The sequence below is a fragment of the Chaetura pelagica genome, unplaced genomic scaffold, assembly GCF_000747805.2.
Source record: "Chaetura pelagica isolate M959 unplaced genomic scaffold, ChaPel_1.0 scaffold3, whole genome shotgun sequence".
Taxonomy (NCBI): Eukaryota; Metazoa; Chordata; class Aves; order Apodiformes; family Apodidae; genus Chaetura; species Chaetura pelagica.
In genome coordinates this window covers 8,536,088-8,554,622 of record NW_009952974.1, presented here as the reverse complement: position 1 = coordinate 8,554,622, position 18,535 = coordinate 8,536,088, and the positions used below count along the sequence as shown (strand labels likewise).

Genomic DNA, 18,535 nt, shown 5'->3' with positions numbered 1-18,535 from the left:
TTTTCTCCCTCTGTCCCTTGTTTATCTCTAAAAATTCTTCTCCAGCTGAAAGATCTGTGTCCTGAAATACTACAAAAATTATCACAGTCCTGTAAAAAACTTTAGTGATGTGGCATTTCCCCTTCCTCCCGACAAGAATCAATGGAAATGCACTGTTAGTTCTTATGCCAGAGTCCTTACGGTTCAGCTTGCATTGATAACCCACTACTAAAGGAGTGTTGTCTGACTAGGAGACATGAAAACATGAGGAAGACAAGTGCTGCAATATCATTAAGCTAAATTAGTCATGGTGTTTCCTGTTAATGAATTGCAACATCTAACAAATATTCGTGCAAGTTAATACCAGTGCCTTTCTGTTATTTAGCTCTGTGATCAAGCCCAATTGGAAGTGTCTGAGATGATTTTATTACTCTGCTTGTAAAATTTCACAGTTTTCCTTTCTATTCTAATAGTATAAAATAAAGGAATCTCAATTAATTAAGAGCAATTAACAATAAATTAGATAATAATTCAGGCGTTTCTTTTACTTAGAGCTCAGAGTACTGGAAGACAATTGGGAATTGCAGTTAGCTTTGCAAGAGATCAAACTGCCAAAAGAAGAAATTAATAAACTTGAAATGGATGGTATAAGTAAGAATTACACATCTTTACTATACTTCTTATTCCTACCATTTTAATATTTTGCCTTTGTTTTGTTCTAGTAAGTATCATCTTTCTGTAGAACAAACTTGTTAGCCTGTCAAGATTCGGAAGAAGAGGCCTGGTTCTGCCCTCTTTGACAACAACGAATTTCTCTATGCCTTAGGGTATTTCCCAGTAAAACAGCAGTTGAAATACATCTCTGCTTCCTAATGCATTTTTTTGTTTTTAAATAATTTAATACTACCGCTAAAGTAACTAAATATCATTTTTAAGCATCATAGTATGGTGGTAATAAGGCGTGAAATGTAAACTGCTGCTCATGTGTTACACATTATATTGACTTGCATACACTGTTGTTTTCACAAGTGACCTTACAAACATTATTCCATGGTAATGAATCAGTGTAAAGTTTCCAAAAATAATTTCTGATAATGTTAACAACATTTATATTCGTAGTTGTGGTTTTTTAGGCATGTGAAAAACTGAGAACCTAGAATTATGTGAAATAATAATTTTATGTGTAGCTAAATTAAAAGTATGCACTGTATATTTCCAAAGTTGTTCTTCAACAGCTCAACATAAACAGTTTTGTGATTCACAGTTCATACATTGTGCAATTTGTGCTGATTCATTTTCATATACTATTACACCGAAGTCTGGGTTATGCTTGGAGGAATATTTTTATTATTTACAATATCATTTTAATATGTCTTTTCTAGATTTGTGGTACAAAATGCTTCTGCCTCCACAATTTGATAAATCCAGGAAGTACCCTCTGCTTATTCAGGTGTATGTACCACTTCCTTTCTTTGAATGTTGTTTTTTTGTCATAAAGCATACTTCATATAATTTAACAAAACCTAGGATATTTGCAACATTTTATGAAGCAAAAGCAAAACCACTTAGTTCTGTTTTGTTGTGGTGGGTTTTTAATTATCTTTCTCTAATGAGCTCAATGAAAATCAAAGCGGTTTTTAATGTTAATCTTAGCATGCCAAAGATTAGTTCCTCAGAGAAAGAAAAAGGATAAAAACATGGACTATTGTTTGGAGTTCTTAGCTCAGTTGCTGCTTCTTTCATGAGGCAGTCTGAAATTACTGATTTTGCCTTTCCTAATATGAAAAAAAATACAAGAACTGACTTCGTTTTTTTAAGGAAAAAAACAACCAAACACCCCTAAGCCATGTAGTTTGGCTTCTTTGATCAAATGTAACCTCTAAAGAGCACTTGACATGAATTTAATTTATTGCAGACACAAAAGGCAACCAAAATTGCAGTGGTGCAGAAAAAATGGGAGGCCGAAAGGAGAGTTGAGTGGGTGTAACAAACCTTACATCATTTTTTGTTTACCAGATGGTCCAAAGGTTCAAGAATGTTAAGTATGTTTGAATGAAGTTTAGAGTATTAAGTCAGTTGTGTCCTTGAGGTCAAATGTGTAATTTGGATTAGGCCATTCTCATGAGGAAGGTCTCTCTGTATTGCTCAGCTATGTGGGGTATGTTCTCCCCATAGCTCCAACAGTACGTGATATTCCCTACTGAAACAAAGGTCGAGGGGATGGCCAGAAAGTGTAAGGAGCTGTAAATTTTCCTCTTGTTTTCTTTGTCATTGCTGACTGCATGTGGAGATCAAATGCAGAAAAGCACCAAAAAGGGCTGTTACACTTAAGGAATCTGGAGAGAGGAAAGAATTTAGTTATTTGAGACATGAATTTTCCAAGGATTCCCCTTAGGACAAGTATGTGATGCTGCACCCCTTTGTCTAAACGAAAACTAATGATTTGTCTTAGGCATAAGACCTAAAGGATTAAAATTTTAGATAGCAAAATCTTGCAAATATATGAAAATGGTAGTCAAATTGTTTGTCTACTGAGTTCTCTGGGCCACAGCCATATAGTAAAACACTTGTGGAGAAAATGTAAGAAGTACGTATAGTTCAGGATCTGGTTAATGTTTATAAATTTATAAATACAAGTTTAAAATATGTGAATTTTCATCCTCAGATATGGAGGGCCTTGCAGTCAGAACGTAAAGGAAACATTTAGTATTAGCTGGATAACATATCTTGCAAGCAAAGAGGGAATTATTGTTGCTCTAGTGGATGGCAGAGGAACAGCTTATCAAGGTGACAAGTTTTTGCATGCAGTGTATCGAAAACTAGGAGTCTATGAAGTTGAGGATCAAATCTCAGCTGTGAAGTAAGTAGAATATATCTACCTATGTAACTTGTACAATCAGTAATGTGAAAAAAAGAATACTAAATATACTTCTCAGCCTTTCTTCTGGAAAGCTGAGGTCTCCAAGAAGACTCTTAAAAACAAAGTATTACTGAAGTGCACTGTGTCATTGAGGCTTTGTGTGGTTTATTAAATCTCCATATACTGTTATGAACAACAGAAAGTGTCCAAGGTCCTCCAGGAATTGTTCCCTAAGCTCCTTTGCATCAAAACACTTAAATGCTCAAAGGGAAAAGAATTCTCTAAGCTGACTTTTTAGGATGGAGTGAAAGCTGAGGTTTTCTCTACTTGTTAGAGAACACTGTCTGCATTACAAGTGTGTGTGAGGAGGGTATCTGTTCTTTCCCCTTTCTGCGTTGTAATAATTCATTTTCTCCTCAGTGATATAAGCATGTCATCGTGTTCAGTGATAAATGAAATAGAATAGTTGTATGTCATGTCACATTTTTCTATTAATCTATTATTTGATTTGATTTCTTGGAACTTTTTGTAGCAATGGTGTACTTTAAAATATTACAAGAAGGAGAATGCTTTTTTATTTCTCTGAATCATCACTCAGACATAAAATGTCAGAGACAAGGGGAAACAAAACTGATTGTGCAGATGTAAAATCTGCTGAGACAGGCTGTGAAGAAATGACCTCAGACTTCACACTTCCCAGTTTTCTGTCAGCACCTAGACTGAATTGTTAATCAGTTAAATATATTGCATTCCATCTTCCTGATCTAACACATGGTTTAAGATGCATGAGTTTTTAGAGAGGATCCTATACTCCAGTGGGAAGTTCTTGGAGGGCCTTTTACTGTAGGAAGAACCTCAGGGATTAAGTCAGCAATGTAACAAAGCTGAATAATTTTTTGGCTTTTCTAACTTTGTCCTACCCACATAGCATCGTGTGTTTTGGATGTTGCCAGTCACTCATGCTTGTCCTAGTAAAATAAGGCTAGCAGCTGCTGCTGGATTTCTGGGGATGTATGTGAACCTATTTTGTTTGTGTCATTCTGAAACCTCTGTGGTCTTTTGCCACACCTCCTTTTCTTTGCTGTTGTTAATACTTGTCTGGAACTACAGCCTTCAGAATTGGTTGCAGGATTTTTGTAGGAGATGTAATATGTGTGAATATCTTCGATTTATTTTACTACTGAGTGCATAAGCAAGGTGTATTGTTCATCCATTGCAAGTTCCTTACCTGTTTGGAGCATAAGCAGAGGTTTTCCTCATTACTCTTTTTTATTATAGCAGCAGTATGTGGTCTTTGGTTTTCAGGCACATAAAAAGAAATCTTATTGCTCCAAGGAATCAGTGATCTCAGAGGCTAATACTGTACCTTTTAAGAGATCAGAGTATCAAACCATGTAAGATGAGTGTTTTGAACATCTGGAATGATAAGGTCTGAACATTAATGGTAATCCAGCATCTTTGGCATTGTAACAATGAAAATGATAATATATTGTGGGAAGGTAGAGCTATAGAACATGAAATGTGGTTACCAGTAGGAGTACACTTTTTGAACTTTTTCCTCTGCATGTATGTATATGTCTGTACATACAAATACTAACATATATGCACATGTACAACATGCATATATACACATACTAACATATATATATATGCACATGCACAACATGTTTAATCTAGTCTGGACTAAATAGCCCCGTGGATTCTAAGTATTAGAACAAAGAACTTTGCCGAGAGGCCAGTTGTGCCTCATCATTGGAACAAAAATTATTTTGGAGAAAGTATCATTTTTATTTTTTTTTAATAATTTCACAAAAAAATAATCCTTTGCCTCTGAAATATCTATTGATTGACTAATTGATGCTTCAGAGAAATCAGACATGCTATCTGGATTGTTTATTTGCTAATTTCTGTGATTTTCTTTTCCACAGGAAATTTATAGAAATGGGTTTTATTGATGAGAAAAGAATAGCAATATGGGGCTGGGTAAGTGGTGGTGGTTTTTGTCTCTATCTTCAAATAATCCTGCAGCGTAGTTTGTTCATTCTTCCTTATTCTGTCCTAAATATATATATATTATATAAAGTTTCTTCTACCAGTGTTTGATGGCATTGCCAAAAGGGATAGTTTCTGTTGGTGTGTATATACAAGTAACTGCAATAATGGAAGACCCTGGACATGGCTCTTTGGTACCTTAAGAGGGTATTTTGAAAGACTAGGTTTAATAAATTGTTTGCACTTTTAATTTAAGCAAAATTGAGATATTTTTATTTGCTTTCCTTTTAACTTAGAGATTTACTGGCATGGTGTCAAAATTCAAGCATTGTCCTTTCTAATCTGAGATTAAAATAATGAGAAAAGTCCTATGAATATCTCTCATCAGCAAATGTGACCCTTGTGTCATTCTGAATCACTGGCTGGCTTTGCAATGGTATATGGGTCTGAGAGGTGTACAACATTGACACCTTCACCAAGAAGTGGAAAAATTGTGCAGTAAAGGAGTCTTTCCAAATAATTAGCCACTCTAATTTTCATCTCTGTTTTTGGTTGTTTTTTGCACTTTGCTTTCTAACACTCCCTGAACCTTTCATAGCCAAATGTATTGCAAGTCTTTATTATTAAATGGCCAGATTCCACTACTATTATGCACTCAGAAATAGAGTAGCATATCTCAGTTACAAATTTTAGGATGGCACTGTATTCTAATAGGAGAAAAATTATTACTGGAATAGTTGGGGTTCTTTTGTCTGTTCTGTCAGCTTCAAAGAAGGACCATTCATGGAAATGAGATGCAGACCTATTAGTGGTGTTACAGGAGAGCTGATGCCATCCCCAGTGGCAGCACAAATGCCACACAGCCCCATTATAGAGATTTCTAAGACATTTGGGCCATCTGACTCAATTGCTTATGTTCAACAAGAATAGCTGGATCAAGAATATATAGACTGAGCAGGAGCCTTGCCTCCTACCCAGCTTCAGCAGCTTCCGTGTAACAGAATTATATTAGGCAGGAGAATGAGCTGTTAAGCAACACTTGAGGGTCTCATGGATTGGAGACAGTACTGTAAGGAATACTAAAGGGAATTGGAGACCAGACATGTATGTTAATCACCCTTAATCCTTCTCTCAGTAAATCAGTATCAGCTATCCAGCAGTAACATGCAGCATTTACTAAAAAACCGTACTGATAATGTTAACCACTTACTAACATTTTCAAATATTTTTTCTTTGTACGTGTTCATTTTTCTCTGATTATCATTCAGAAAGACTTTTTATTTCATTCTCTTTAGCTGCCTGTCTTTGCCAGAATTCTTCTGAAATGTCAGTGTTCTTTTTGTTTAGTTTTTTTGCCAGTTTTTGTTTGTTTGTTTTCATTGGCCATTTCACTGTAAGAGTCTTGCCCAGAAACACACTAGAGGATGGATCTTGCAAGATGCAGTTCAGCTGTAGTTATAGAAGTTGCCTAATTCTAGCTAGCACATGAGCAAGGTTGCTAAAATCTTTATATGAAGCTTCTACCAAGTACTATTTAAATTACTTTGTTGTCACCGTTTGACTTAGGTCTGACAACAATGCTCTCGATCCCCTCCCCCTCCCACCCAGGTAGGGAAGGAGAGAGAGAAAAAGAGAGAGACTTGGCTGGATTGAAAACTAAACTACACAACTTTAATTAAAACACTAATGAATCATACAAGAAAATATATACAATTATATACAGATATATTCAGGTGTGGGCAAAAACCTCTCGCCTCCCCCCACCCCAGCAACTCCCACAGCATTTCCCTGAACTGGGAAGAGTCCCGAGGAATCCCGGAGCTGCTGCTGGAGAAAGCAGAGAGTTATGGGGGTCACGAGAGATCAAGCCTGAGGATCGACGGTGATGGATGAACAGAGTCCTCCCTGGACGCCGGCCATGGACGGAAGAGAAGGGGGGAAGAAGAAGGAAGGAAGTTGTCTTCTGTGATCTCTGACCTTCCTTTGAGCTTACGTGGATATATGGAATGGAATATCTTTGGCCAATTTTACTGTCTATCTAACTCAGCCTCCTACGGGGGGGTCACAGATCTCCCCATAGTGTCTGAGCTGGCAGAGTGCAGGTGCAGCCTTGAAGCCTCAGTAGTTAGAAAAACATTCCAGTGTCTTACCAGCCTAGCAGAACACACTGTTGCCCGTTACAAGAAAGCTCACTGAAGGAAAAAAAAATCAGTAAAAAGAAAAATTGGCTTCATCCTGGCTCAAACCAGGACATTTGGTCAGACACTGCTGTTAACACCAGGATAAAATAGAGTGGCATATGCTGCATTTAAGTGACACAGACACAAGTGAGTGATTCTAAAGTGGCATTAAGTTAAGGCCACATGAAAATATTTCAAATTTTTAATCACATCATATTTTATTTCACCACAGTGTTTCCAGAACCAATGAAGAGATTTCGCACATCTAAAGTATTGTATCCCAGTAGTGGATATAATATTTAAAAAATGCATGATTGCCAAGCCTGTCAGTCTTTTCTTTTTTCCTATTTATTATGCCATTTCTTGTTTCATAACATTTTAAAAGAGTTGAAAGGTGTTTCCTCGTGTACAACCTGCAGCTTGGCAGGGTTGGTTCAATATGCCAATGATTAGTAAAAGCTAGGGAGTTTGTTAAGGTAGGGGAAATCTGTAACTTTCCTTGGAGGTGACACTGACAGGGTAAGAGGCAACGAATACAAGTGCCACAAAGGAAGTTTTATTTAGGTAGAAAAACTTTACAGTTATCAGCATTGAAACAGATTGAGTAGAGAAGCTGTATAATGTGGATGTGAATCTGATCAACCCCATTTAAATCTGAAATTAGCCCTTCTTTGAGATAAAGGTTGCTGTAGATTACCTTGAAGGACCTTACCAACTTAATTTTTTTATGATCCTAAGTGGTACAAAGAGCAGTATCCTGTGATAAGCATTGAAGAAGTAGCAAAAAAGAAGTGATTCAATAAAACTGTCTATTCTCTTTCACAAGAAATCACATTAGATCCATCTGAAATGAATTATATTTTTAAAATTAAAATATTTTGTTGCTTTGTTCTCCATGCATTCAAGGCAAAATATTTACTTTAGAATTAATTTATATGAGTTTGATTCAGAAAACAAAATGTTACATCACCAGTAATTGTAAACTGTCTGTTATTTCTCCCTAGTCCTATGGTGGGTATGTAACTTCTTTGGCACTTGGATCTGGCAGTGGACTTTTTAAATGTGGAATAGCTGTGGCTCCTGTTTCCAGCTGGGAATATTACGGTATGGAAATTTGTCATAAATACTGATTTGGAAAGCAAGATGTAGCATTTAATTACTTTCTAAATGAAATCATTGCCAGAAACTGGCAATATGAGACTTGAAGACATTGCAATTACCTAGACAGAAAACTCTTAAGACTTAATTTTTTCCTTGCTGAAAATAATTAGCTGCAAGTGGCAGTTTGGCACAGACTTTGTCACACAGAAGAAGGTATGCCCGGATAGTTCCATATGCACATCTGTAAGTGTTAAAGCCCTCTTGATAAACTACTATACTTTAGGGTGATCTCCCTAAAAATGCTGTTAAAAGAGTGTCGCTGAATTCAGGAAAAACTGAAGTTATTTTTCTGCCACTAATGGAATCACAGTGCACTTCAAATGCAGATACTGCAGATCATCTCTGGCAGGAATCAGTATCTCTCTGATGATTGCAAAGTTCTTAAACAAAAACAGTTGAAAAGAGTCACTTTTGTCTCTCATGATTTTTCAGACAAATTAAATCTTTGTCCATTTAGATGTTTCTCAGGCACACCTCCTGTGTTATTGTGTTACAAGACATTTTTATTTAATGTTTATTGTCTCAGGCTCCAAACTGGCCAGAGGAAACAATTCCAGGAATATACACACAGGGCCTTGCTGTGTGAATAAAGCAGGCACATGCTCATACTTGCAGACCTGTTAAGCTTTTGGCATGGTGTAAAGGAGCCTTATCATGGAAAAGAATCATGGCATGCATGTTTTCAATGAGCAAAATGTAGCACTTCGAACACATTTACTTAGCATATGGTCGTTTGCTAAGAAGTCTTGGTCATGAGAAAATTTTTTGGTTAAATGGGGAAGATTCCTTCCCTGACTGCTAGCACAGACATTCCTAGTGTTTATGGTGTTTTGCAAACAAAGAGGAAAACATTTGTATGACACAGGAAGCATAGTCTTCATGTTTTCACTGGCATCAAGATTTTTTTAAGACATTTTCACTCTTGATTGAAAAATTATTTCCAGAGTGCAGGTAAGGCACTATTTTTGCAGAAGTTCTTCAATAAAAGAGGAATTATAAACATTTATCCAAGTACTACCAAAGGAATGTTTGTAAGTTACAGTAGATTAGAGCCCCACCATTGCAATTTCTACCTTAGCTGAATTTTCAGGAGGGAGCTACAGAATCTTGCTAAAAACATATTGTAAAATCCAAATGGGCAAATCTACCTCTGCTAAGGAAGGAAGGCAGGAAACAGAAGGAAGTCATGAGTCATAAGTTTTGGCAACCAGATCATGGTAACATTAGGGTGACTTGTGTTAGGGGCAAAACCACAGAATGCTACATATTTGAATATCTAAGTACTTTCAGTGTCAGATGATGTACTGGCCCCTAGAGCTTCTACATTCTGTCCCATTCTCTTTTAGATACACAGATTAGAGTGCCTGGACCTTTTTTTTTTTTTTTTTTCTTAAATCCTCCCACTCACCTCCAATTTGTGTCACAGTTAGTAACAGCTGAACAGTTACAAGATGGCAAGGGAAATGGCATTTGGGGACAATGTATAGTTAAAAACATTACATCTGTGGCTGTTTTATTAAAATTTGCAAATTTTCTCCGTTTTCTTCCTCAGTAATTCACAAGCCAAATCTTCCATTGAGTCACTTTAATGCAATTCTGCTGACCTCTCTGGACTTGCTGTAGCTATACTCGTAGTAGAGAGTGGAGAATTTGGCTCAGAATACTGTAGAAATGCCAGCCATTCAGAAAGAGTCTAGTTTAAGCCTAATATGGTTGTTTGACACTGTCTTGACAACAGTCATTGCACATTTTCTGTTTTCATTGAATGAGAAAGGATTCTGATAAACTACATAGATTTTTTTGGTACTTAGTTTATTATGAATTGACATAGTACCCGTCTTTATCATGCAGTGGTAACATATACAAAGGATACATAATAAACCACCAGAACATTAGTATATTAAGTCATATTCCTTCCCTGGGAGGATTCTCTTTTCTAGTTTTTAACAAATTTGTTCATGCAGCATACCAAACTGGACAACAAAGTAACAATCCCAATTCCCTATTGATGAGGCCATCACCTCTTTTATGGGAGGGATAGATGCAACCTCTTATTTGTCAGCAAACCCTGACTCCATTAAATAAAATTCTTGTAATACTGCAGCTTGACTGCTCAATATGTGTCAGTTGCTCTTTCGAGGCAAGGTCATAAAGTAAGTAATGCTCTAGTAGTGACAGCTGTTGTGTCTTTTTTTCCACAAATTTTCATAACAGCTCTTAGTTAAATTACAAATATCCAGGCAGCTCAAAGATAGCTGTTCCTACTGATTTCTGGGTGATATTTACTGTTCAGTTATTCACATTTTTTTTTGTTAAATCTGTTACCAGTCTTTGTTGTAGTTGTAAAAAGGAATTAAACAGAGACCTGAACAGTAACTGCACCACTTTTTCAGTGCAAGCCTGTGTCATTTCCTGTTCTCGTAATTGCTGCATATACCCATTCAATAGGAAAGGACAACATATATATCCATATTTTCTGTATTTATAGATATGCATCCCAGGTAGGAATTCTGCTCAGCTTATCTTTTCAAGATGCCAGAAATAGTTTGTGTCATCTTTCCACCATGCACATTTATTGGCTTATTGGCTTATTCATCTGACTTCTGGAGTTCAACACAATAGCATAAAGCAGTATCAGTTAACTACCTTTGTCCACAAAACCTTCTGTTGGTTTCACAGGCTAGTATCAAACCAGCGTTTCTACAAGGACAGTGTGGAAGACATTTAATAATTAACTTTCACGGTTGATTTTTTAAAAGATGTTTAAATTTTATATATTATGAGCAAACCAAGCAGAACAGATAGGGTTAAAATTGATGACATTAAATTTGCTACATGCCACTTGAGGCACAAAAATATCTGTACATTCTTCATCTTCAGCTTTTTTCTTCTTTAATATCCCAGCATCAATCTACACAGAACGATTCATGGGTCTTCCTGCAGAGTCGGATAATCTTGAGCACTACAAGGTGAGAATTCTCTTTGTGTTGATCTGTCTTAAACTTGAATCACACTTCCATGGAGAAGTAGAACTGTGAAGAAAGACAATGACCCACCAGCTCTCATAGTGGCAGTCCTGAAGCAGCTAAGCTACTGTTGTGAAATTTGTATCTCCATAGTAACTTGTGGGTTTGTATTTCTCAATCCTAAATACACTAAATTGAAGAATACTCATTTTCTTACTTGGACAAGTTAGAGAGTTCTGTGATTTTTAACTATTAGCCTAGGAAAGAATTCATGTGAACGAGGTTAAAATGTGATGTTTATAAGGTTTTGGTTGGTACTGTTAGCTCCAGCATGCAAGCTGCTTCATGACATTTAGCCCTCTGATAATAACATCATAAGCATACCAAATGGTCAGAACAGCTTCCCCTACCTGAAACAGGTTGTCTTTCTGCTTTTCTTCACCTTGATAGGAAGTCTGTAGCTTCTTCTAGCAGCACACATACCAGCTCTGGGTACAGAGAGGTCTGAAGTAACACCCAAAGAAGTTTTTAGAAGGACTTCTATGACAGATTTTGAATCATGTTCTCATTTCCTATTCACCATCCCAATTCAGAGAACAGAAACACTCAATATCAAACTATCCTGTTAGAGCTGTATGGGGACAGGGATTATAGTGTTGAGGGAATGACACATGGCAAGTGCTGTGCTTTATGTGAACTGGCCCTTAGAAAAGACACTAAATATATATGGCTTCTATTATAATCTCAGATTGATATGAAGTCACTGCTGTCTTTATTATGCCAGTACAACTGTTTGATCATTGTTCTACTAGGTAGTGAAAGCCTTTCAGCTCAGTGACTGATCAGTTTAAATTGAAGCTGCTGAACTGTTCATTTTTCCTCTCAACAGAATTCAACTGTGATGGCAAGAGCAAAGAATTTCCAAAACGTAGAGTACCTTCTCATCCATGGAACAGCAGATGGTGAGGTTTGCAAATGGCAGTACAAATACAGAGCCAGAATCACTATGTTTGAAAAACATTAAGCATCTCTCTCTGCCTTTGATTGGGGTCAGTACTTAGATCTTTGGTAGACTTCCATATGACATATTACAAGATGCTTACTCATTCTTAGTAATGTCAACTGTATCACTTGATAATTAGTGGACACAACTTAATGCACTATAACTTTATGCTTTGTGGTATTTACACATTTCAACAGCCAATCTCTTTTTTCCTTTTTCAGATAATGTACATTTTCAGAACTCAGCACAAATCGCAAAAGCTCTGGTTAATGCACAGGTGGATTTCCAGGCAATGGTAAATAACAGACTATTTTTCATTTTGAACAGTGTTTTATAGCTTTATCAATAAGCTTATATGACATTTAGCAATGTTTTTAACAACCCAGTTCAACGGAACATGCTTTAAAATCTGGCAATTGCTAGTGCATTTGTTACTCTTCATAAAAAATTTCTTCCTCAAAAGTATTTGCCTGCTTTTTTTGTTTGTTTTTTGGGTTTGTTTTTTTTTGTTTGCTTGTTTGGGGTTTTTTGTTTGTTTTGTTTGTTGATTTGGTTTGGTTTTTTCATTCCTTCTTGCCCTTTGGATGCTAGCAGGCTTTCTCTCTTGTCAAGAACTTAGAGGCTCTTAACATGAGCCAGGGAAAAGAATGAGAATCCAACCTATTTTACGTAAGTTGCTCATAGCTAGTAAAAGAGAAAGCTGAAGGAGCTGGTTTCTGGGGTCAAAATCATCACTGATTCTGATGAATTGATGGATTCTGTCTTGAAATGGACATGCCTGCCACAGGCATGAGGTGAAACAAGCAAAAAGGGTATAAGGTATGCTAGCAGTATATCCAGGATCAGGAAAAAAAAAACAAACAACAAAAAAACACACTAAAAAAAAACACTCCAAAAAATCAATCAAAACAAACAAAAATAAACAAAGAAAAAAACCCATCACAAAACCAAACACAAAAACCACACAAGTTCTCTGCAAAACTTGCTAGGGGTAGCGGGTGGAGACAATGAAAGAACCATGTAGACAAGAGGTGAGAGGATATAAATGAGGAATGAATAGGGGGAAAGTAGTTCTGAATTATGTGCTAAGCTCTGCTTCTACACCTTTTTTCTTGGTGCTATCAAATGTACTGGCTTTCTGTGTGAACTCCCCAAAAAGGGTTCACATAGAGATGCCCTTGTACTTGGGGGTTTGTAGGCCTTTTTGTGTATTCCACATCTTCTGCCTTCTTCATTGGTACTTTGTTTCTCAAGTATGTGGAACACTGTATGCAGTTATAGTCATTTGAGTTCCACTACAGGGAAATGTCAGTTATTTCTAAGAGTTAGCATAATTCATATGTGTGTTTTATTCACATTACACCATTCATAATGTGCATTGCCCTGCTGTAATGAAAGCTTGTTGCTTAGTGCCCAGTATTCCTAAGCAAGACTGTGACCCTCCCATTGTCAAGGCCATCCAGCAGGTCAAGGGCATTTCATCCCTAAGGGCATCTTAAAGCTCTTTTGCCTGACTTGATACAACTGACTCGTTAGTACTGAGGCAGTCATGCTTAATTCTAGACTAAAGAAGGTTTAGAAACTTTTTTTCAGCAGAATATGAATATACTGGAAACTGATTAAAAAATACTAGCAAGTCCGTCCATTTTCCTGAGGCATTCACTGTCTTTTATATGGTAATAAATTAAGTTCTTGCATTGTTTAACTTTCACAGAATGAAAAACATAACACAGGGGGTTTATGGCTTTTTTTTTTTCTTTCTTTTTCAGTGGTATACTGACCAGAATCATGGAATTCCAGGCCTTTCCAGCAAACACCTCTACACACATATGACTCACTTCCTCAAACAGTGTTTTTCTTTGTCAGAATAAGTAGGCTATTCAGAGCATGCTAAGGTGACTGATACACCTCTGGCAGAATGCAATGGTAACAGTACCCAGGTTATATAGTTTTCAGGTGAATGGATAAGAGGAACTTTGAAGATTTAAACTTGATGTTTACATCCACTTTTGATATTGCATATTAGCAATTGTTATCCTAATACATGTTTTCACACATTTAACATGTTTGATAGAAAAAATAAAATGAGAATGTTAAATGCTATGTGCTTTTATTGCCCTCTTGCTTAAACTTACATTCTACAATTCCAAGATAGGTGGTCCCTTGCAAATGCACACTGACAAGTGAATATGCTTGCATTTGTTAACTACAACTGTAAAATGGGAAAGGACAAAGAAAGCACTGCAAGTGCTAATTTGCATCCTAACAAGAACAAATTTCTCAAGATTTTTCCATTTTCTTGGAAATAATCCAAGTAGGGATAGGAACACACACTATTTAAAGCTGAAGTTTGGATAATTATTTGGAATGTTGAACATGGTGTTAAAATTTTATTCAACTCTTATTTGAAAGTTTGATTCTGCTGTTAAGGTTTAAATAAGAAAACCGAACATTCATTATAGCTGTTTTATCTTGGTGATTTTTCTCCCTGTATTCAGAATATGTGAGCCATACTGGCCTGTTTTTAATCTCTAGTCTTCACTTTAGTATTCAAATTAATCTCAATGTCATTCATCCCAGAATGGAGGGAAGGGATCAAAGGATTATGCAGTTTTTCTTTGCTTTGTTTCCAGTTAAACTATTTTAGGGAATCTTTTTTAAATGCTAGAGGCTAATGATGATTGGAACATTCGTATTCTTTTGAGTAGTAATTAAATCAGCCCTGTCATAATAATATGAACAAGATAATTGGCCAGAGATCCACCGTAGATTAAATTATTCTCTGGTCATGTGTTTTAAACATTCTGAGATAGCCTACTGCATATGAACTGTAGTCCGTCTAACACAGTCTCTCATCTCTACTGTTAGCCAGTGAGAGTGCAAAATAACCTGAAAAAGGTTGTGGAATAGCCTTCTTAAAAAGCAAGCTGCTTCCTAACTCTTAGTCAGAGACTGTTGCTTCTTTGTGGAAGAGCAAGTAGCTGCTTCCTAACTCTTAGTCAGAGACTGTTTGTTGCTTCTTTGTGGAAGAGCAAGCGGCTTCATTTGACCTTCTTGACAAAAACATGGGGTTTAGCCAAAATCATTAAAATGTGGAAGTGATTTGCTATGTAACAGCTCCCTTCATTTTGTTAATGGCAATATCAAATCTGATTTTCCACACATGAGAACATTCGTCAGACACATCTTTATGTAAATGTAGTTGCCAAGCTGTTTGTAATGGTTAAATTATACTTTGATGGGAACTCTTCAGAAAATACTCAATTAGTTCAGGTTTTTTTGGAAATGCTGCCAATTATGTGATGTTAATGAGCTTTTTGTTGGTAATGTAATTAAAATTCAACTGATATAATAGCTAGAGGAAAAAATTATAGCTCTAAGAAAGTTAACATTAAGCAAATATAACACAAAGTGAGGCTAATTAGATTTTGATTATATAGCCCTATGTGCATTTGCTGCATACTACAGTAGTCTCAGTAATGTGGTTATTTTACAAATAAGGAATACAATTCAGCTGGAAGTACTGAGATTTAACTCTCAATTTCTTATATTGGTACAACACCACAGAAACCACCCCAAAATTGTGGTTAAAGAGAGAAAAATGAAGCTCATCTCTTAGGTGCTTAAAGTTTTTAGATACCTGAATACGTCAATGGGAACCTAGAGCAATTTTCAAAAAAGCATGGTATCGGTCTCACGTAAATATCAATATGTTGTCTTAAAATTTCTGCACCTTTATTTTTATTTATATGTTTGAAAATCCTATAAGCTCTAGAAATTGGTCCAGATAAACTGGCCCTTTATGGATACTGTAAGTAACCAAGTGATGCAATATGTTGTTAACACCTTGTCCACAGGTCTGTTGTGAGAAGCTTCTAGAAGTACTTGGAGTAAGGAATATTTCAGGAAAATGTGTCAAATAAAATAACAGAAGGTACCTCTTTCCCGAGGGATGCATTAGCTGTTTCATTTTTAATCTGTCCTTGTATCTGTTTGTTTCCTAAGGCAATCGGTACGTATCTTCCAAACTGTCCAACGTTTACCTTGGCTTGTAGACAGGAGTTGTGGGGATAAAACATGAATAAACAAGCGCATCATGCTGCTGTCAGTTTTGCTTCATTGTTATTCATGTGGTTAATTTATTTGCCTTGCACAGTGTTCTTGCCAAAGAATGGGAATATGTCTTCAGCAGAGTGTGACATTTACACTGAGTTGCTGGAATAATGTCTAACCTAAAAGCTTTATGACTGAGCAGCCATGTGTTTTGATGACCTGTTGGGAAAATGTCCTAGGATGCTGTGTCAAGAAACGCTGTTTGAAGTACAGAGAACATCAAATTGCTGGCCTCTACCAATAAAAGGTAATATTGCAGTCATTCAACAGCAATGGTGAAGAGCATTTCAAACCTATCTTTGTATCACAGAATGGTTGGGGTTGGGAGGGAATTTAGGAGGTCATCTTGTCCCACCTCCCTGTTCAAGCAGGGCCACCTGCTTGATGGGTTTTGAATATTTGAAGGGATGGAGACCATGACTTCTCTGGACCACCTCTGCTAGTCTTTGTCACCCTCATAGTAAAAAAGTGTTTTGTTATGTTCAGGCAGAACCTCCTGTGTTTCAGTTTGTGATTCTTGCCTCCTGTTCTGTCACTGGGCACCATTGAAAAGAGCCTGGCTTCATCTTCTTTACACCGTCCCTTCAGATACTTATATACAGTGACAGCATCTTTTTCCAGAAAGTGAACATTTATCGATTCTGTGTTGCTGTCTACAGTCACAACCCATGGTATAAGCATCATCACAAACATTCACTGGACAGTTATTTTATTTATTCCTTTTAAATCTAGCTTATGGTCTATGTACCTCTCTTCTGTAACAAAGCTTTAACACAGCTAAAGGGCTTGTCCTGAGGAATCAAACTAAACAAAAATATGCTAACAAAAGCTAACAAAAATATGTTTTAGGCTTGACTTTATATGAATAAAAACTACATATATTGATACTACAAACATAGAATATGGTATGTTAGAGTCAGCACTTGGACACAGCTTACTATGAAATGAAGAAATTGTAGGTGTTATGACATTATCTAAGCTGATAAATTAATATCCTCAAAGTTTTGCTTCCCACCTTCAAAAGTTTCAGCGGATCCATTTTTCAGAAAATACTGAGAACTTTCTGCTCTTCTTTTCCTTTCTTAATAAGAATCTCACACTTCAGATGCCCAAAAATACCACTAGAGGAAATGAAATACAGTCTTTTTTAATATTTGGTCATATAAACAAAGTATATAAGCCTCTGAAGATGAGAAATGGGGTTCCTGGATTAAGTAGACAGGCCCTTGATAAATAGGCACAGATACAGTTATTTACAAGTCAATTTCCACTCTGAATCCTGTTTAGCTTTTAAAAATGAAGCTAAAGCTGCAAAGCAGAAACTGCTTTATTCTAGAAACCAAGGTGTATGTAATTGTAGCAAACCCATTGGTTCCACTATTTTCATCGTTATCTCATTAATGATTTGTGAGTTGTTGATGTCACAGAACATGCAATACTCATACTTTAAACATGAAACTACCTCCTTTTCTTCACTTACAGACAATGAAGCTGCAAAGAAGAAAAGGCCTAAAAATAAAGCAGCATTAGTAGAAAACAAAGTATAGCCCCAGCCAGGCTCCAGAACATAGTTAGTGTTACACTCATATTGCTGGCATATCAAGTCAAATTCAGACTATATTCAATACTTTCAAGTTTGCCAGTCAGTTCCAATTACAAGGCACAGCTGTTTAGTACATTTTATAGAGTAATTTGAAGACTCTATATTTAATCTGAATAATGCATAGTATTTGCTAAGAGCATTTCGTATTACTTTAAATTATGAACATTGTCTTCTCAGAATGTAATGTAACTAGTACATACTTGGCCAGCTCTCCTGCTTGCGCAAATCGATGCAGCTCCATTGACTTCAAGTGGAGCGATTCAAATGTATGTGAGTAGACAGTATGGGTACAGCATAGTTAGAATAGCTCTTTTCTGAGGTACAAACACATCAGCATCCACACAGTGAGCATGCAGTTGTATGCTGTCGAAAGGCTTAGAGACCCTGAACTGATCCTCCATTTCAGAAAGCCATTCTTGGTCTCCGAAGTGTAACCATCGAGTTGGATATATGCATATGCACACATTTGTGTGTTATGTGTATGTACATATGCACGTATGTAACATGATGCATATGTTTTATGTAGGTAGGTGTTTACACATACATTCTTCCTATATATGTTGCACTAATTCCCAGGAGAATGCAGGGCTCTCTTAGCTTATTATCAAGTAGCAAGTATAGGAGGAAGATGAAAGGGGCTGCACAGCCCAGCCTGTGAACTCGTGGTTGGCAAGGTTA

The 18,535-nt window shown here is 36.5% G+C and overlaps 1 protein-coding gene across 1 annotated transcript in view; it reads left to right on the top strand.

Moving 5' to 3' along the window:
- Nucleotides 1–14,830, top strand: part of FAP (fibroblast activation protein, alpha) — a 35,737-nt gene extending 20,907 nt beyond the window's left edge. Inside the window, exons 18-26 of the mRNA XM_009996094.1 lie at nt 532–630; nt 1,362–1,431; nt 2,645–2,839; nt 4,768–4,822; nt 8,016–8,115; nt 11,077–11,141; nt 12,028–12,100; nt 12,363–12,436; nt 13,911–14,830. Of these exons, the coding sequence (XP_009994396.1) occupies nt 532–630; nt 1,362–1,431; nt 2,645–2,839; nt 4,768–4,822; nt 8,016–8,115; nt 11,077–11,141; nt 12,028–12,100; nt 12,363–12,436; nt 13,911–14,012 (833 nt within the window). The 3' untranslated portion in view covers nt 14,013–14,830. The remainder of the gene's footprint in view (nt 1–531; nt 631–1,361; nt 1,432–2,644; nt 2,840–4,767; nt 4,823–8,015; nt 8,116–11,076; nt 11,142–12,027; nt 12,101–12,362; nt 12,437–13,910) is intronic.
- Nucleotides 14,831–18,535: the final 3,705 nt, after the last annotated feature.